The sequence below is a fragment of the Athene cunicularia genome (genome assembly GCF_003259725.1).
Source record: "Athene cunicularia isolate RWA chromosome 1 unlocalized genomic scaffold, athCun1 chr1_part2, whole genome shotgun sequence".
NCBI classification, from domain to species: Eukaryota; Metazoa; Chordata; class Aves; order Strigiformes; family Strigidae; genus Athene; species Athene cunicularia.
The window spans coordinates 75,501,955-75,522,920 of record NW_020799092.1 but is presented as its reverse complement, the minus strand read 5'-3'; the positions used below and the strand labels follow the sequence as shown (position 1 = coordinate 75,522,920).

Here is a 20,966-nt window from a genome sequence, read left to right as displayed (position 1 = left end):
CTAAAAAACAGAGGCAAACCAACCCCATTTCCTCTCAACCTTCAGTAGGGAACATCTCGGGACAGGGACTGTCTTCTCACCCTATGTTTGGCCAGCACTAAGCATATGAGTGCCTGTGCTGGAATCTGACCTCCTAGTGCAATGCAATTCTCATTAATGGCACAATGTCCAGCTCCTGCCCAGGATACGCAGGGATGCTTTCCCCCTGTACAGTAAATAACCCACCCTGCTGCAGGGCCCAGCCTGGCATGGTATCTCACTGCACTGATACAAAGCACAGCCGGGGAGGAAAAATAACCTTTGGGTTTTATGTTCAGTGATATATTGTTTTTAAATCTGTACGGGTCTAGGAATGTTATAGAACAGAAAGGGCTCTGCTTTTCCAGAGGCATAACATTATGGTAGAGTTATTCCAAAGTCAAACTCTGCTCGGAGTTATGCCCTTATATCCTCTCTCCCAGGTATTTATAAAATTATGATTAACAGTAGCAGACACAGTACTTCATTATTTCTTGAACTGCCTTACTTTTTAACTGTCTACAAGCTCAGAGAATTACATACGGCCTCACTAACTTTTGTATCAAAGTGCTAATAAGGCAGGGAAGGAGGTACCCCCTAAGCTGCTCGGCAGACTCTGCGAGTGCACTGTGGAAGGGCTGCTGAGGGGCCACAGGCTCTTCCCAGTCCACACTATGGACATCATGCTGCTGTGTCAGCTCTTGGGTTGGGTGCTCACTGTCCATGTGAAGTTACACCAGCTGGGAGGTCTGAATCCCCCAAATGATGAAATCCCAGTCTCCAAATGCCATTAGCACCTGTATGTGTCTATCTCGATGGGATATTCAAAATGGGGGTGAAATACACAGTGATATCAAAACAGGGATCTGAAACTCCAGCGGAGGAGTGTGCATGCTTTTGGGGCGACATGTGCCCCCTTCTGCCACTTGGTCTTTTGTCATTATTAAAAATACTGGGAATAGTTTCATGACATACGCAAAGGGCTTTGCATTTTGGCATGTACAAGAGGGCTGTAAGGTGATTTTAAGATGGATAGCTCTCCATGTAGTGCAGGATCATAACTAGCTTCCACAGGACAGCTTGTGAGCTTAAAGTTAAGAATCTGCTCAGATGCTTTGCTGGGTGCAGCCTCATATTACAATAAAACAAATCTGCTTATGTAAATGTTTTTTCAGTTACCATCCGAGGGGGTTAAAGACTATAGGAAACCCATCTGTAGGTGTAACTTAGACTCCAGACTTCCCTTTCTCCAGGGCAATTTTCCCTTCCATTTTCCTCTGGCAATCTCAAAGACAGCCCCTCTGCTGTTCAAGACTGATGGGGGATGTGGTATCTCCCAAAGTTTCTCTGATTCGAGCTGCTGTGAACTTCTCTAAGTAAGGCGCAAAGGACAACTTAACCATTCTTTCTGAGAGATCTAGCGGTCAAAAATTAAATTGCTTTGAAAGTAGAGCCAACAAGGTTTAATGAATAAACAGTAACACCGTGGGGGTTTGCTAATCCCCAAAATCTATAATAAACAGATAAAGTTAATAAGATTCAAGAAGAGAGAACAGACCCATTAAGGTTTTAAGAGTACTATCTAAACATTACACACATTATTTACTGAGTTCCCTAGATGAATTCTCTGTACACAGGAACACTCAAAATTCATTATCTTTGGATGCAAAGCTTAGTAAATTCAACGGTAATTAATCTCCATTTACCCTCCGTGTGTGTTTCTGAACAGACGAAAAGTTCATTGAAAAAGTTCTTTCAGCCAGTCTGAAAGAGAAGCAGTGCTTTGATAAACAAAAAAGCGCCAAACACAGGCTTCTCAAAGGAAAATAGAACAGCTAGCCAGTTCTGCGTGGTTCAAGCCAGGTGCTCATTGCAAATTCAGTAGCATGCACTGGCAAGTGTCAGCGGCAGAGAAACTGAAATTACTGAAATTCTTATGCCAGTGTAATTTGCTGAAGGCAATGCACTGAGGGTTAAGGCAAATTGTGCATGTGTTGAGGATTATAAAACAAATTAAAATGGAGGCTAACAAAAGGAGTGCAGTATTTATGCATTTCTTCATTCTTTTCACTCCGTGGTACTCAATCAACTTCACAGCCTCTTAAGGTGGCATGGGGACATTGCTATTGTGTACATTCATTTGCTCTTAAAAAGGGGGCTCAGACATACTAGGCTACAGAATTCAGCTGATTCTGGTGATATTATCAGTATCACTACCAACCTACAAAATATTTAGAACCCACTATTACTTCTAGTTATCTGAAATTTAATCATCAGCACCAATAATGCAAGAAGAGTTATCTGAAATTTAATCATCAGCCCCAATAATGCAGGAAGTTTTCTGTTCAATGCATTCCACTCATGTGTTTCAATTTTGATATACCAGCCCATTTTACCGTGTATTCCTCCACTTTCCTTTAAATCCCTGCATTTGTGCATCCCAGTTGTACAAAACCAGAACTGTATTAATCACCCGTGACTTACTGCAGTGGAGTCCATTACATGGTGTAATGCACTTAATGTTTGATACCCAATTTACCTCAACAAATAGTTTAAAGACTTTCTAAGTTATTAAGCACCCCACTCTATGATCAAGCAGCACGGCCCAGTAACCAAATGGGTTATCACTTTGTGGAATAAGAAACAAGTCCCCTGTGAAATATGCTCTTAGTTGTTATGTTCCCAGCCCTCTGCTGGCAAATCCTGCTGTGGAGTTGGATGGAGAGGCAAGCACATGTGCCCATGTCTCTGCCCCACATGCTGTGTCCAGCGTCTCAGCTTCAGCCCTCCTGGCACCAAAAATCAGACTTTTGAAGTCAAGATGTGCCCACTCGTCCCTCTGCCAGCTCTGATGTAGGGTGGGAAACTCTATGAGCAAAAGGGATCAAAGAACTGACAGCAAGTGTATTTTCAGTCACCAGCATGAGATTCACCCAAGCCCACCTGCAGTGATTTGGAGTTTGTTTTAATTAGAGAGACATTTGCATGTTTAGATATGAGGGGCAGATGCACGTTGTCCTCACCCCTTGGTGACAGACTGTGAGAGGTGCCTGCAAGATTCAGCTCTTCCTCCTACTTATCCATGGAAACAAAGCAAACTGGTGTTTTGTTTTTTTTGTGGTTTGTTTGTTTGTTGTGGTTTTTTTTTTTTTATTTTCTGTCTAGCTTTGAGCAGACTGAATGTAGCTGCCTGGGACACTAGAGATAAAACTGGGCATTTATTTGCGTTTCACTATAATGTGGAGATGTTTTCACTCAGGTTAAAGTCTCGGAGCTCGCAGATGCTCCAGGCTCGCTCCAGGCAGCGCTGCCAGAGACAACCAGGAGCCCACCGTCCTTCATGTCACCATACAAACCAGAGGACAAAAAAACTTCCAACTAGCCTCCAACAGTTGCAGCCTAAGTGTAAAACAAGCGACAACAGATGGGATCAGACAGACGGGGGAGTAGAGGGGAAAAAACGAGGCAATATTAGGGAGTGTGACAGGCAGGGGTCTCGGCACATCGGCAGCCTTGCTGTTGTCAAGTTTTTTTTTTTGCAGGCATCTTGTATTAAGCTTGTATTCGGAGAGTTATAGATTTTACACTCAATTTTCTGGCAAGTGAGCAGGGAGCTGCTGTCAGCTATGAAGCATTTTGGAAATGAGATTAGTTTTCAGATCTATTCAAGTGATCTTTTCATTGTTACTTCTCTGAAAGGTAAAGATGTTAGGGCTAAATCCCGACCTTTATTACACAGAGTGTATTTGAATATCTCCATCAGCTTCCATAGAGCTACCCCAGATTAACAGCAATATAACACCAGCATCAGGATCTGGATCTTCAAGAGAACCACATCAGCTTTACATCATTGCAATCGATGGTTTAAAATCGTATTGCTTTGGTTTGAGAAGCTTTTCCTATACACAAAGGAGGTCACAGTCTCTCCCTTTCTCTGATGTTAGGGCAGATTGGGATCCAAAGGATCACGCCTATATTCCCAAGCAGATTCTTCTATAGGATCAATAAATAACCTGATAATGGTAATTGAGATTACACTTTATGAATGGCATTATTAGGATTTACATTCCAGCCGCAGCTATGAAGCAAGTCAGATAAACAAACACAATACCCAGTCCTGGTCCACTTCCCTTACTCTGTCATTTTTATAGCTGCACGCGAGCTGCAGGTGCTGATAGTACACACATATGACTGTAATCCACGCGTCAACCTGATAGCGCACCAATTCTGTGAGAGACTGCCTCCAGCAATCATTTCAAGCCTGGTTAAAGGAGCAGAATGGAAACATCAACTAAAACGTCGAAAGTTACATTTTCTCATAATGGAAACGAGATGTGTTGGACAGTGGTTTTGTTTTCTATTCTGTGATTTGGAAGAAAAAAAAAAAGTAATACTGAGAAATGCCTTACAAAGACTAACACCAATGTATGTATTCCTCAGTAATGAGAATATGAATGGCTGGTCTATAATCCCTTATAAATCTTTCATTCTATAAACTGCCCGTTAGCATTATTCTTGGTAGTGGAGAGGTATATGAAGTTGGTAGGTCCTTTTTTTTAATACCTAACTTACTGGGCAAGACAAAAACCAACTGAATTAAAGTGGAAGAAGAAATTACTTCCCTAGAGAATTACAGTACAGCTTCTTGCTGGCAAATTATCATTATTTTAATCACTTTTCTAGATTTTAATATTGAAAAGACTTTCAATCATTGAAGAGCCTTTAATTTAACATAGTGGATGGCAGGGATATAACGAGGAGACAAGACTCGCCAATCTGCCTCAACACAGTGGCTGGACCAGATGATTTCTCAGAATTTTTTCTAGTCTGGCATTTATATGAAACAACTCTGCTATGACTACACCTTCAAAACTGCTTGCATTGTAGACATATGAAGATACCCTGTTGCCATCAAGAATTGTCACTGAAATCCAGTTGTTCCAGTCCTGAGATACAATACAACAGGGTTGGATTGCATGCGGTGATGGACCAGAATCAGAAAGATTTACTCAAGGCAGTTACCACACGGGATGGAGGCAATGACTACTACATAAAATACAATTAGGATTCAGTCTATCCCCCAGGACCATGCAGAAATAATAGCACAGAAGATTTTACAAACTAAGCCATCACTGTATTTGTCTCTTGGCTTTTCCCTGCTGGAATTCAAGTTTCTTTAATAACAAGGATTAATGGCAAACCTTGAAAGAGAGTTGGGAGTGTGAGAAGGCAGCTGACAAGTGCAGCAATTCCTTAGGTCTTCCCACTCACTTTTACAGCTTTCTGATCTGGGTCCACACCAAGAGGTCTCCCACCCTGGCAGGGTATTTGGGCACAAAATCACCTTCTTTTCTTGTCCGTGCATCCCTTGATGCTGAAAATACCGTACTGGGGTAGCCCACTGGCACCATCCATCCCTCCCTGCGCTGCAGGTACGCTTTCCCCGAACGGCTCCCCGGGGAGCATGCACAGACACACAGACACAATGAGAGCCTCCGACTGGAAATTCAAACAAAAATATGGCTGTCTACTCCAAAAGGCAAACTCATTTACAAAGGTCATCTCTGTCGAAGAAGAGTGATGGGTTACTCCCCTCTTGGAGGCGACTGCTGTCGCTCCTCCACCGAGTTACATTCATGAGCATAGTTTTGAAAAAGAAGAAAGAAAAAAAAAGAGAGAGACAAGAAAAGAGACAAAAGCTCAGCAAGCCCCCTATTCACAGAGCTAGCCCCGCACCTCCCCTTCCCCTCCTTGGGTAAAAGCAGCTTCAAAAGACGTTAACATCTTCCCCTACCTTCGTTCTCATCGGAGACAGAAGCCCTTCCATTTTGGTCCAATCCTCATGCCAATCCTCGTCCCCCAACTTAGTCTCTCGTCCCTGTCTCAAGCATCCCACACGAACAAGAGCATGTCAGGGACCGGCAGCGACACCCTCACGGAAGCTCGGCCAGACGCCAACCTGCCAACTTGCAATCCTCAGTTGCGTGGAGCACCGTTCCTGGAGAGACCTTCCTCCCTCTCCCTCCTCTCTCTCTCTCTCTGCATAATCTGCCTGCAGCTATGTTTGTACCATCGCGGCTGACAAACGATCCCTGCCTTACGTAATGCATTCAGCACAGGACAAGTGATCCCAGCCCAGCCGCGGGGACCCGGTCGGCGGCAGCGATGGGGAGGTGTGGGATTTTGTCCTGCCTATTGTGCCGCTGGGTTTAAGCTGGGAACGTCCCCGTGCGGGGCTGACGCTTGTCGGCTCCCTATGCTAGCTAGGAAAGCACTGAGAAAACTTTGTCGCCATGGAAAGATTGCGGATTCCCTGGGATTGACTTAAAGGGGTGTGATCCGCTTCAGCCCAAGCGGTTTTCCCTGCTTGGGAAACGCCAACAGTTGGAGCATTTTCTGCTGAGCGCTTTGCTGTCGGCGAGTGACCAAACCCACGCTGAAAGGGAGTTCCTGTCAATTGTCAGCCGGGAATTGAGGGAGAGAAAGAAAGAAAGAAAAGGGAGTGAAACAAAAGGAATACAGTCCTGCAAAGTTGCTCAGCAAAAGATACTCACTGAATGCATCTCTATTAGCATTTTAATTCCCATCAGAGCATGCCTTTGTGGAAAATTCCCTAATTGCTTCCACTCCCCACATTTTGGTTTCCGTTACGGAGCGATGCTGGGACTGAATCTCTTTCAGAGAAAAATCCGATGGGAAAATGGATTTCAGACCTGTAAACACACAGCGTTTGGTCCACAGAGCCAGACCTGTCCAAAGTAAAATCCCTCTGAAAAGCTATCGAATGGGCACCAGCTGCCCATCATCGCTGCACAGGTCTGCACCCCCCGGGGCCACCCCACTTCCTAATACAGACACAAATAAGGCTCCCCTTTCCCAGAGTATAACCTTCCTCATACCAGTACCCAATTACTGTCCAGATATGAAATTAAGAACCTTGTTACACCACCAGAACCTGATTTTCAGTGTTAGAAAATCGCTGTCAGGCTGGTTGGAGCATACCACAGGTGGAAATTTTTAACGCCCTTTAACATCAGCTCTTCTTTGAGGCCCCAAAGCTACACGCTCAGGGAGAGTCGCCCTCTGATCAAGGCACTGAGCTGGGATCCGGTTAAACTCCTGACATTGCCACATGTTCCTTGGATGACCATGGGGATTCACCTCATTTAGCTTTCACCATCTAAAACTCTGCCCTCTGGTCTGAGACAGGCACCAAGGCTCCTGTAAGGCAATGAGAGAGACAAGCTCCTTCCCAGAGTGATTTGCCCCAAACGTCCAAGGCCAAGGAGAAACTTGTCCTCAGGTCCTCTGTGGTTCCTCACCCCTCACTAAACTTCTCTCTTTTTTGTTCTGGTTTCATGCTCTGCCCACATACATCCTTCGTGCTCAGCACAGGCTCCTGGAGGCTACATCAAGATGGTGAGGGTATGAAGGCATATGTTCTTGGTGCCATATGAGGGCACAGGGTGAAAAGCCTCCAATGAACCCATAGATAGACGTGGCCCCTGGCCTGGCAAGCCTTAGCAGAAGGGCACCCAGGCACAGACACAGATGAGGGTGTTCAGCCCCACACATCCCTTTTCGTCACTATCACTCCCAATCCTTTCAACCCTGTAGATCTTGCATTTTTAGGGCATTTTTCTTATTATTTCTTATGGGGTAAAAACAGGGAGGGGAGGTGTCCCCTACAGTGATTAATATTAATTTCAAAGATAATTAACTGTTCTCAGCCAAACTCAGTTCCTTATTAAATGTGAACAAATCTGATCATATCATATTGAAGGCAGAGATAAGATTTCCAGAGCTAAAAAGACACTATACAATGCCACAGACTCATCTATTTCTTGCTGCATGTACATAAATATGTTTTGTTACTGGTATTTACAAGACTTTAATAAAACTTTGAATAAATGGGAGCAGGAATTCCAGGCTCCAGTAAAACACAACCATTGTGATTTTTCTGGTATACTACTTTGAGTCAGACTCTGACGTGACATTTACAAGTCTGTGCATCTGTGAAACATGGTCTGTTCCAAATAATCTGTGGAATTTGACTCTCCAAGGCATCAAGAGAAACCTAAAGAGAGAGGAGTATTTGGGAATTCTGGAGATCTCAGGCCACATGGTCAAGCTCTAATGCAATATGATAAAGTGGATGGTGCACCCATGGTAGCATATGAACGCTCAGTTCTCTTTTAAAGTTTGTTTCTGCTTTGAACTGGGCTAAACTGCAGTGCCTCATGAAGGTTTCTTGTGTTATCTCTGTTTACAAGCAAAAAAACCCGTAGTTTTCCTAAAGGCCAAAAGAGTAATTCAGGCTGGGACCAGAAAAGCAAGCCGGGGCCTTTCTGGTTCAGCAGCACTCAAAGCCTCTCTGATCTGAATGGATTGGGGAATTGTGCTGATACTGCATGAGTCAGAGCAGAGCCCAGCTCAGCAGGATAAGCAGGAATGGGAAAGAGGACGGTGCTGTTTGAGCAGCACCTGTGGCTGTGAGCCAGCACCAAGCCTGCCTCTCCGGAGAGCGCAGGCTGCGACCTCCAGCTGCATCCCAGAGGATGCTCTGGGCTCCTGGGGGAGTTCTGAGTCCCTGCGTGGCATTACCATGAGCCACAGCTGAAGTGGTGTGTGACAGCAAGGTCTGTCTACATTCACCTTCACTGGTGGGGCCAGGAAACCCACCTGCCTCTGTCTGAGCAAATTTCGGTGTGGCTCCTGGGACAGCACTGGGGCTGGCAATTTCCAACAAATGTAAGAATTGGAGCAGCAGTGGAGGGATGCAGATTGTGCATCATATATCATCCTTATCTCAGTCTCCAGGCACCAGGTAGGACTTGAACTCTACTAGTCTCTGGGCAGATACTCTGCTTTAGCCTACACAGGCACCAGCCTGCCCTCCGTGTGCTACAGGAGCAGGATGACCACCCTCTGCAGGCATCCAGCCTGTTTGCAAACCCCTTTCGCATTCAGAGAAATAACTTTACAACTATAGGAGCCAGAGATATTTATCCTCACTTTAAAATGAAAGTTCTAGTTGCTGTAGCCAGGAGAATGGTGCCATGATAGTGTGTGCCATGGTCTGACGCGTCGTTCCTCTCCTGGGCTGCGACTCATGGCAATGTTCAAATTACCACAGACTTGTTCGACAGCCTCTGCTCCTGCGACTTTCAGATCAAAGGGACTACAGAGGAAAAAGGAGCATGTGAACACTTGCTTTCTCATCCTTTTTCTGGGGAGGGGAGCAATATTTGACTCAGAGCCTGGTCAGCTACACCCAGCATATCTCAGATTCTCCATCTGCAGATGAGGCGACCAACTTGTCTGGTTCACACAGATGTTGCAGAGGTCCAGTCCTGTCCTGGATTCAACTCACCTCATCTTAGAACAAGTGTTTAAGCTGGGAATATAATTACTCTTGGCTTCTTATCTAATCATTGGAGTGATATAAAGACCTTGAACCCCCCCTTATATTGTCATAATCTAAATGCCTGCTGGCATCTAGGTAGCAGACTAAGGTAGATGTCTACCTGGAGCCAGGTAGACCCTACCTGGATTCAGCCTTGGAGCTGAATCTTTTTCTATGCTTTGCTGACTGCATTGGCAGACCTCCCAGGACCAGAGTGAGTGCAGAGATATCTGCTGACATTTGGTCAAGCAGGTGTAAATGGTTGAATTCAGATGTCTGACGGAGTTGAATCTTGCCCCAAGTATGCGGTAGTAGGGAAAATGGCCAAAAAAGCACCTTATATTCACTGTTAGGCTCTTGGCTGAGGGTCCTAGAAACAGCCAGACTCCAGGTTATATATTTGAATCCTCATCTTCTTGCTCACCCGCTGTGGGTGTGTCCAAGCCAAGACAAAACTTCTGTAAACTCAAACTCTTCCTAACCTTTGGGGTGGGGATCCCAACACAGAACCAAGTTGTGCTGCCTGTACCAGTCCTGAAAAATGGAGGGAGTTTGGATTTGGACCCAGGTTCCACTGTTCTCTGATGCAAAGAGCCACCATCACTTCCTGCCTGCTACTCCCTGGACATGCTGGTGGCCAGGCTCCCCCAGCCCAAGGTCCCAGCTCCCTTACAGGGCACTAATGCCCCCATTTGGGGTTTGCCAAAATCCACTTTTGCTCCTCTGGCTCCCAACTGGCTCATCACTCCAACTAGGTGAGGACAGGATGATGGTGGAGGAAAGAGCAGGACCCTTCCTGCATCTGGTCCCCGCCAAGCCCACAGGCGCTGCCTGTGCCACCCACCGGCACAACCGGCACTGCCACAGCCCGATCGAACCTTGTACACACTCCCCTGACCAACCTCACAACTGGTCATTTCATCTGGCGAACAAAAGGTAGCATCACGGTGTTGCCATGGTGACATCCCACCATCCTAATGGCTCTGGCATCATATAAGGGAGGGGGAAACATCCCAGTCACATATCGGGGCTGTGCTGAAACGTATCTTATATTTAGAACAGGCGGCGCGGGGAATACTAATGAATATTTAACACTCAGGGTGTTTTTCATGCTTGCTTTTTTATTTTTGTTGCACACTTTCCATAAGCACAACATTTGCCTCCAAATGGTATGAATATTATTGCTACTGTGCTTCTCTAGGTTTCCCCTGCTTTTCATTTCTTTTCTGTGAATAAAAGTCAAAACCAGCACACAGCCCTCACAAAAGTAGCATTTGCAAATCAGGACTGATGCCTGCAGCAGGTTGGTGGGTTGAGGAGGGAACTGGGATGTTTGTGTGATCCAGTTTCCTAGCCTGGCTCTGCTGTGTTTAGATTGTGACTTTGACTGCAAGTCTACTGATGTGATAACAAAAGCAAACTCTTCACTGGTTACCTAAAAATGGGCAAGATTCACTTATGTCTTACAAGAACCCTCCCCTTTCAGGGCTTTTTTTTTTTTTTTTTCTTCTTGTTAAAAATAGCTGCTTCCAACAATTAATTATCTGTGTTGTGGAAGAAAAATAAATAAATCTAACTTTGTTTCATTCATCCAGGAAAAACACACACCTGAAAATGTCCTGAAATTCCTTTCTTCTTTTTTCCCTAAAGGGTGAACAGTGATAATAGGGTCAAACCACCCAGAAACCCAATTTATGAATATTTTGATGTGCCTTTTTATATAATACACTTTAAAAAAAAGGCAGAGGTGCCGGGCATAGCAGTAAGTCCCACTCGCTACTCTCAGGACTGTGTGGGGAGATTGAGCATCTCCCGGTGATGAGCAAGCAGACGTTTCTGGGGGTGGCAAAGGGAAGCGAGACCCTCACTGGCTGGGCTGGCATGGGGAATAGGTGCCCACAGATGTGGGTAGAGCTCGTAGCGCTGCCTGCCTGGGGACTCCTGTCTCCAAGAGGTGTGGGGAGGATGTGACACAGCACTGACTGAGGCTTGTGGCTGTTGCATCCTCTCTGGCACGGTCCTACCTCGCCAGTCTCCTTTTCAGCTATAGATTAAGTTATAAACAGGGTTAAGAAAAATGATATTTCAAATCTCGCTCTGAAGTCATCTCCTGGCATATATAAAGCTTTGTTCTCAGAAAGGCCGGATTCTCAGCAATGATTTTTAGAGTGAAATGTGCTCTTTTTACTAGCCAGTGACAGGGCATTGGAGTCTTTTCTGAGCCTAGCAGCCCTGAAAAAGCTGCAGGGATCCTGAAAGCTTATCTATGTGCTTCCTGTTTGGTACCACTCCAAGACACCAAGGATACAGGCGCAATTCAGCTGGCAGCTTTGTCAGTGATGCAAGGGGAGGAACAGTGTTGTACTGGGTGTGTTGCTTTGGCAGCACTGAGAAACTGGAGCTGTGTTTGTTTGTTGCTGGTTGTAGGGTGTATTGTCAAAACGGAGAAAGGTTTTCCTCGCCGAGATTGCTGATGCAGTTCTTTGAGATCTGCCCTTGTGGCTTCAGAGGGAGAGGGACTCGCCTCTGGGGAAGTAAACAAGGGGCAGACTCGAGCTCTTTGCAAGCTGTTCCACTGATGCAGCATTTGCATGAGTAAGTGTTGTCAAAATCATCTGCCAACTTACCCTTATATGGCACCAATTGTAGTGAGGGCTGGAAACACCGGTTACTTTTCTAGAGTTCATCTTTAACGCTCTAATGACCTGCTTTTTCCAGAACAGTTACACTTTTTCCACAAAAGCAAAGCAATATGAGGAATATTAAAGTCTCAAGGTATTAACAGGATTGAATTAGTTACCTTCCAAATTTGGAAGTCAGACATAAAAACATCATATCTGAAGATCGTAGGTCTCTCTATAAGGTTAAGAGGGAGACTGACTTACAACAGTCAGTTTAGCATCCTACCCTGCTTAGCATGGCCATCAGGGTCTGTCCATCTGCCAGCAACTAAAAGGCATTTATCTCTATGATGCATCAATGATCTCAGCCATTATTATCATGATTCCTGTTAAGTCAGTGTGGTAGTGTAGGAAGGAAAAGCTGGCCTCGACCATGCAAATAAACCACCCCAGCAGAAGTGGGGACTGCTGTGTTAAAGAAGATGTCATTCAGCTCAGAAGGGTCTCCAGGACCAGACCTAGGCAAGGCTCTGACTGCCTTGTTTTTCTTTACCTCTATCCCAGCTCCTCAGGAGAATCTATAGATGCTTTGAGAATCTATAGATGAAAAATGGGAGCTGTAGAGATGAGGCTTAGAGACTCAGAATAATACTGTTGTCCAGACTCTCTGCCCCAGCACAGAAAATGGCTTCTGGCTGTCCTGGCTCCCAGCAGGTGCAACTACGAGGCTGAGCATCATGCTTATTCTTCTGACAAAATGTGCATTGGAAATATGATGGGGCTTCCTTCCCTAACCAGTAACTGGAGCTATGTTTTCTTTCACTGTTAGATGCGTTTGCTGTTCTGGATGTTAACAGTCAAAACACATACTAAGCCTTTTACTAGAGCATTAGCTCTACGTATGCATTTTCAGAAGTCAGATAAATGATTTATTCATCCACTTCAGTAACCATTCAAACAGGGCACAATGTTCACTACAGTGTAGAAAGCAACAAACACTGAGTTTAGTTTGCAAGAAAAAAATCAACAAAACAAGATAACAGAAGCTGTTTACCCAATGTAAAGGACCCCACTGCCATCCCTGTTAATATCTCTGTCAAATTAAACACTGTTTCCCAAAGCTACAACTCCACTAAAGCACGGCTATTATGCTCTCAGTTAGAAACCTGATTATAGCCACTTTATGTCTGTAAAAACACAACCTCTGATGCAAGGTGACTCACAGATACTCTGCTAATGCTCATAAATGGGCTTGATGCTCTATAGACACATCTTTGTGTGTATCAGGAGAGGAGGCCCAGCTCTCGCAGGGCAGACAAAGCATTAAGTGAGAAATAGCCATTTCTCTGAAGTGTAATGTCATTACAACTGTGCAAATCTTGGACTGTGGTCATTTTGGCCTGGGGAAGCAGAGCCAGGGAGGGAATGAATAGAAGTGCTTGGAATAAAGCAGAAATAGAAGACAGGGGTGGGGGGAAGAAACAAGTTGTCAAAGCACAAAAGAATAATAATAATCTGGGGTTGCCCAACAGCAGTCCTGTAAAATACTATTTCATGCTGAGATTCTTTAATCTTCTTTAAAGGTTGGGTTAGTTCTGAAGCAAATCAAAACCCCAAATGAAAAAAAACAACCAGAGACTATTTCTTCTCCAAAACGTCCATGCAGTTTTGGTCCCTCAGAGGGTGAAGGCTGAGGAATGATTTTGCAGCTGCCCAGCTCTCAGAAGATGCATCTGCATGAAAAAAGCCCTGTAGACAGGAGGATCACCTGGATGACAGAGTCCGAGGTAGATCCTGCACACTTCTTATTTGATGGAGACAGACTGTTTCACAGTGCGGGAATAGATGCCTGAAAACAGAACCCAGGGAAACAAGAGACACCTTTTTTTTTTTTTTTTTCCATGATGAACTTATATTTTTTCATTTTACATATTTTTTATCTTGGTTTGATCAGCCCCTAATGAATCCCACCCTCTGGCAACCATGAAGTGTAAACTCAGAGTCATCAGTATCTCTGTTAGATTTGCTTTCTGACACAGGACAGATGCCTCTCCCCTTTCAGCTCAACTGGGGCCCCTGTTGCTCCCCCAAATAAAAGTTGATGTCAGTAGCATGTTGCTGCCTTATGCTGTAAAGGATATCTCTAGCTACACATGTGTGCCTGCTTCAGCAGCTCCCTGTGAGCCCCTCCTTGGGTTGCTGTCCTCCATGAGCTCCAAGCCTCCGTGGTGATGCCCTTTGGCCAATCAGCTATCGGTCAGAGCATGTCCCAGCTGTGATCGTTTCTGAGTAAGGTTTCGCTGGTGTTGGAAAGAAGATGAGATTTAAAGTGACTCAGAGGTCAGAGATCGCCTCTTGCTTTTTGCTCACCTACTTTTCTAAGTCCATCCAGCTCATTTAAACTCTTAGTTCTGTCAAACCTTTTCACTCTTTGGGTCAGGGGCTCCAAGTGTCTGCAGATGTGCTAGCCCCTTTCAGGTGCTCCTCTCACTGCACAAACCACAGTCATATAGATATTTTTCTAAGAATATTTCTGATCCTAGGTCTCCCTGCTGTCTCATTTCACCATCTTTACTGGGCTAATGGGACATTTATCCGTATCCCAGAATGTCAATAAAAATGTAAAATAATTATGCTGGTACAGCATCCCCATCAAGGCACAGGAGAGCTTCTACATATAATGAATACATATCATCAGTCTGTTTTCAGCCTAAGCAACAATCCCCACTTACATCAAAGCCTCATCTGAATTAATATTTGATGCTGGAATTCATGCCCCTATTAGATGCTGTTAAAATTCAGGAACCCCAATCTTTCTTCTGAAAACAACAACAAAACTCACTGAGCCGGGTCAATCTTCAGAGGTGGGATTAATCTCAGCTCACTTCAGATGTCTACGGTGTGGCTGGCTCCAACTCAGCTGGTTCATTATCATTTCTTTAAAGTAAGTGGAGTGAACTGGCACTTCTAAAGCTCAATTCCTTTGACCTGTGTTAGGATAAGGTGATGTGTGTCTTAGCTGCCTAACAAGAAATGTGTTCTTTGTGTTCCCCGTGCTGAAATCTCGGCAGAAATAAGGATGACAACACCTCCTTAAGGTTTCTTCTCATTAACCTAACACTGTGATTGCCCATCTGAGTTATCTTGCATCCAACGAGAAAGGCAGTCACCATGCTGGTGGAGCCAAATTTTTTAAAATAATAGTGGATTATCTACAGTATGGGGAAAAAGCCAGAAATTGTAGTTTGAGGAGATGGGGTCAAATTGTACCACTTCCCCAAAACCTGCCTGTTGTGCATGGCATTTGCAAAGATAATGGACAAGCAGTTCAATAAGTTAATCAGCTGATTAACTTTACACTAAAGTCTTAGCATCACCTGGATGTAATGACTGCTGGACAGCCAATTTTTCTAAGTGTTTCCTCACCTGCTTTTTATCTGCTACTACATTTGCAAGCTCATCACCACTTCTTAATTATCCTTCTCTCTTTACCTTACTTTACTTACTAAAAATAATTTAAAAGGCAGCATCATTCTATGAACACACAATTGGAGGTCTAGGGAAGGGTTCAATTTAGTCAAAGAAAGAAATGTGTTGCATGGGGGTTGTCTCCTATTGATTCAAAGGAGGCAGATACTTGTCTGCTATTAGCCCTTACAGGAGTTATGCAGACATAACCCAATGTATGTATTATGTATCTCCTTTTAACCCATAATAGGTAAAAGTCTCCCACACCTTCCAGGAGGATGAAGTTCAGTCTTGTGACTGAGCTTTGATCCCCCCAAAGCGATGTAGTCAGGGCTGTTACAAACATTGATCTTCAAAGCATCAGCGCAATCAATACGGCCGATGCTGTGGTGCAGTTATTGATGCTGGAATAACTGAAAATAAACGCCAGCTGCGTGACGGCAGCTACGGCATTTCTCCATGAGCAGTGGCCTGACTTGTGCCTCAGGCCTCACACGTGTGGGAGCTTCGTGCTCTGGCCAGACCCAGCAAATCCTTGCTGAACATTTTGGGCAATGCTGCAATCCACTGGGTGCAGCACGTGGTGGCTCTTGCCCATGTGGAACGTGATTTCTTGCACGTCTCCACGGGAAGAGGGAGCCCACCTTGGGGGAGCACAACAGGGACCCAGGTCTACTGTATCCTCTGCCTCGTAATCCCCTGAGGGTTTAGGACAAGTTATGCTGCAAACTCCTACGCACTTGGTTTTATCACTCTGAAAGTGGAGATAATCTATGCCTCAGAGGAACATTGCATGGATAAGTCAATTAACCATGAAGTCACAGATGGAAGATGCAAAAGAAATGCAAAGGATTAGTTCTGCAGAGCAACCCTGCCAGGCACAAATACATTTTTAGATACTTTTTTTTTTTTTTTTCCCCTGACTAAAAATCACTAGCAAGCTGCTCCTTATAGTCCTGTTTAACCTGTTAATGGGGCATCTGTACCAGCTACAATACCAGCTACATCTGTAGCTGACTGTGGAAAGGTGGGAACCAGGCCACCTGGCTCAGCACCCTTACCTGGGCAGCCCAGCCTGTCCTGGCAACCAGGTCACCAGCGGGCTGTGGAGCCCACTGCTGTTGCCTTTGTCTGGCAAATACTGCATGTCCAAGAGAACAACAAACTCTCCTTGCCTGTGTCACAGATGTGGACCTAAAACAGGCAGAAAACCATGTCAGAATGCAGAAAGCTCAATGCTTTCAAAGGTGGGATTAGCTGAAGGGAACCCCACATTTTGGACTTTGTGTAAGTCTCTGGTTCTCCTGGGGCCCCACGGTAAGATCACAGAATCACAGAATCGTCTAGGTTGGAAAAGACCTCGAAGATCACCTAGTCCAACATTAACCCAACACTGACAGTTCCCAGCTACACCAGATCCCTCAGCGCGATGTCAACCCGACTCTTGAACACCTCCAGGGATGGTGACTCCACCACCTCCCTGGGCAGCCCATTCCAACGCCCAACAACCCCTTCTGGAAAGAAATGCTTCCTAATATCCAGTCTAAACCTTCCCTGGTGCAACTTGAGGCCATTCCCTCTTGTCCTATCACTTGTTCCTTGGTTAAAGAGACTTATCCCCAGCTCTCTGCACCCTCCTGTCAGGGAGCTGTAGAGGGCGATGAGGTCTCCCCTCAGCCTCCTCTTCTCCAGACTAAACCCTCCCAGTTCCCTCAGCCCTCCCCATACGACCTGTGCTCCAGACCCTGCACCAGCTCCGTTCCCTTCTCTGGACACGCTCGAGTCATTCAATGTCCTTTTTGTAGTGAGGGGCCCAAAACTGAACACAGGAATCGAGGGGCGGCCTCACCAGTGCGAGTACAGGGGTCAGATCCCTTCCCTGTCCCTGCTGGCCACGCTATTGCTGACACAAGCCAGGATGCCATTGGCCTTCTTGGCCCCCTGGGCACACTGCTGGCTCCTGTTCAGCCGGCTGTCAATCAATACCCCCAGGTCCCTCTCTGACTGGCAGCTCTCCAGCCACTCCTCCCCAAGCCTGTAGCGCTGCTGGGGGTTGTTGTGGCCCAAGGGCAGCCCCCGGCATTTGCCCTTATTGAAACTCCCCCAGTTGGGCTCAGCCCATGGCTCCAGCCTGTCCAGGTCTCTCTGCAGAGCCTCCCCACCCTCGAGCAGATCAACACTCCCACCCAACTGGGTGACAGCTGCAAATTTACTGAGGGGGCACTCAATCCCCTCATCTAGATCATCAATAAAGATGCTAAACAGGAGTGGCCCCAAAACCGAGACCTGGGGGACACCACTCATGACCGGCTGCCAACTGGATTTAACTCAGTTCACCACAACTCTCTGGGCCCGGACATACAGCCAGTTTTTTACCCAGCAAAGCGTGTGCCCATCCAAGCCTCGAGCAGCCAGTTTCGCCAGGAGTGGGATTAGGTATGGGCAGGCTCTTGCTAAGAAGACAGATGCTGCTCCGGGGTTGAGTCACCCAAGCACATACATTATAACAAATATTCTCAGCAATAAGTTATTATTTGTAAGGAAATAGCAACAGCAATGAGTCTAATTTCAGAAGAAGCTACTGAACAGCTTCTTGCCGATAATCACCAAAACCATTTCCTTGAGATGTTTGCTGACTCCATTCTCTTTTCATGGCAGTGGTCTCTAGCAAAGCCAGCACTGATACTCTTGCATTGACTCCCATCCGCGCCTGCCCCTGCTATTATTAATCCCTGCTATTAGATGGGTCTGCTGTTGGAGAGCCAGAACTGGTAGTACGTTCCTGCCTTTGCCTCCCTCTTCCCTACAATGAATCTCTCTACTCCTTCCCTTGGAGCTACTCTTCCTCCAGCCACGGTCCTTTGAAGTAACCTTGCTGGCGTGCTCCTCTAGAGGGTCTCCAGGACCTTGCTGTGGCTGTGCTTGGGAACAGCTCCTTGAGAGTACAGCACCATGGCCTTCATCCTCATCTTCAGGGTGTGTTTGCCTACCAGAGCTGACCGCTGCTGAATTGCTGTAGTTTGTCCTTGAGGTGCTTTTTACTCCTGCAGGGCCTCGCACTGGTAATCTGGAAATCTATTAAATGATTTATTTTTATTTTTATTTTAATGCCGTTTAAGAACATCTTTAACATCTGGGATTTTGAAAAAAACTGTACAGACGATATAGATTTACTCTAAATCAGTGTCCCATAGATAATTAAGTGGCCCTCGTTTTAAAAGGTTACTTAGAAACTTCATTGGATTTATTACCCACTATGATAACCACCTGGGAGGTAAAATTATCTCACACAAGGAAAACTCATCCTGTAGCACTGCAGCCTGTAAGCACTAGGCTCAGGCATGCAGACTATGGTTCTTTGGGATGATTTATCTAGCAGCAGTAAGTGAGGATGCTCCTGTCCTTCCTCAGCCTCCCCAAACCCGAATCCATTCCCCAGTCTCCAGAGCTGACATGTCTATTTATCTGGGAGATATTGGATTAGAAAAACAGTCTCAACTAAAAGAGAAAGCATGCAAGGAAAAAAACCAAAAGTGCATAAATGAGGTTTATATTAGCTGCACTGTGAAGAGCAGTAAAGTACAGCAGAAGGAACAAAGCCATGAGAAGGGGCTTTCATCTGCTGCTAGAGAAAGTTTAACACAGGATTTCTGTTTCTGCTTGAAACGTCAACTTTCAGATCATTGGTGAGAAGTAGCTTACTGTATTTTACTGTTTGCTTGGTTGGTCTTTTTAAGAGAGTTTTTCTTATATAGGCAAAGTCCTTAGGCACACTTGCACTAGCAAAATACTGTGTTTGCTGGTAATCTATTTTGTTAGAAAACTTCAGTAAACTGCATCAGAAAAAGGCCTCTTTTGCCCTGGGCTGCCCAACCCAGGAGGGTTGGGCTGTAGATCAAATCTTTACCAATAAGCCTTTAATAATGCAGCATAGGTTATTGTGCAGATTAGCTGCTTTCCTGACTTTCACATAGAAAAGAAAAATGTTTTACAGTCCTTACTGTAGCCTCAGGTTTCTAAAATTTCAGTACCACTAGATTTTCTAAAATACAGGGGTCAAATAGTTGGTTAGATGTTGAAAGAGTCCACAGTGATACTGTTCTCTGTGCATAGCTCATAAACATGGTTGCAGGAGGAAAATAGGAAAATACTCCAAAACAAGCAGGCTGCAGGCTGGCTTCATAACTACTTGTCTGTCTTAGTTTGCTGATAACATTTCCAGCTGATGTGAATACCCCCCTGCTTATCTGAGTGACATTAGATTAGACCTGATTATGACATTTCCAGAGCAAATGTCCATCCCTTCTGCATAAATATCACAATATCCTTGTCAAAGCCATTTTGGTATGAGCATGGAAGAGCAACGGTGGTCCAGAGATGCGACCATTCTCTTGTTTTCCTGATGGAGTGATGCTAGGTTTATCAGAGCTCTGTCCGGGATCTTCTGGATTTAGAGCAGTGGGCCAAGGACTTTCTGGCCCCCAGTTCAGCACTCCTATAGCAGGGCTGGCTGAGCTGGGTATGTGATGACTTCTTGCTAGTGTTTAAGTATAGCCTGTTAGCTGAAACCATTGACAAAGCTGTAGCCCAGGCAACTTTGCAAAAGGGAACTTGTTTTGCATGCTGTGACTATTGGTAGGAAATACAAATGTGGGTACCTTTTCAAATCTAATCCTCCCTCTTGAACGCGTTGCTTCCTGCCTGGCATATCCCTTTTCTCTTTGCTCTCTTCCCTGGTACTGTAAGCAGAAAAATGTCTGGACCAAGGCTGCGTACGGCCACCACTTTATCTTATCTCATGATTTAGCATGTTTGGCCCTCTCTGCCCAATGAAACCATCGACACTGCCTTCACAGAGAGCAGTTTGGAAAACTCTTCCTTGCACTGAAAGAGAGCAGACTGGAGCAGAGATGTGTACCAAGTGCTGAAAGCAGCCGGAGAGGTCTGTCTCCCCCATTACAGATGCTCAGCCTCCAGGATAGCTGTGAAGCTGATACTAATTTTCAGGAATTTCCAGCTCAGTTTTCTAAGCACTTGCTTGTAACATGCTTAGTTTCAGAGCATAGAGTCTTCCACTGAAGCATCCCTTCCTCTTGAGTAGTTTTGCTCCCCCTTTCTCTCCTGTTGTGTTGGTACTATGGTCATGCCAATAGGTGCTCTAAAATCATGGCCTCCTTATGCCAGGGGAGGGTTTCTTTACACAAAAAAAGCTTATCAGAACAGGGAAAAAAGTGGATAATCAACAGTCTAGTCTCTCAAAGATGTTTACCAGAAACCGAATGATCAGATACATACATCAATCCTAATTGTGTGTCACCATCACTCGAAAAGCACCTATGGCCCAACTCTGCACATTTCAGCTGTTCCCCTGTCTCCTGTGGATAAATAAGGTTTGGCTGCAATTAAGTGTTAGAGCAAACTGAAAAAAAAAAAAAAAAAAAAAAAAAAAAAAA

The 20,966-nt window shown here is 45.2% G+C and overlaps 1 protein-coding gene across 3 annotated transcripts in view; it reads right to left on the bottom strand.

The window, feature by feature from the left end:
• The window catches only part of FRMD4A (FERM domain containing 4A), a 377,723-nt gene that overhangs the window by 280,969 nt on the left and 75,788 nt on the right, over nucleotides 1-20,966 (bottom strand). Inside the window, exon 1 of one of the 3 annotated variants that reach the window (XM_026841095.1) lies at nucleotides 5,813-6,081. The exons of the other annotated variants lie outside the window; for them this stretch is intronic. Coding sequence (XP_026696896.1) covers nucleotides 5,813-5,845 — 33 coding nt within the window. The 5' untranslated portion in view covers nucleotides 5,846-6,081. Of the gene's footprint in view, nucleotides 1-5,812; nucleotides 6,082-20,966 lie in introns of those variants that run through there. 3 annotated transcript variants of the gene reach the window in all.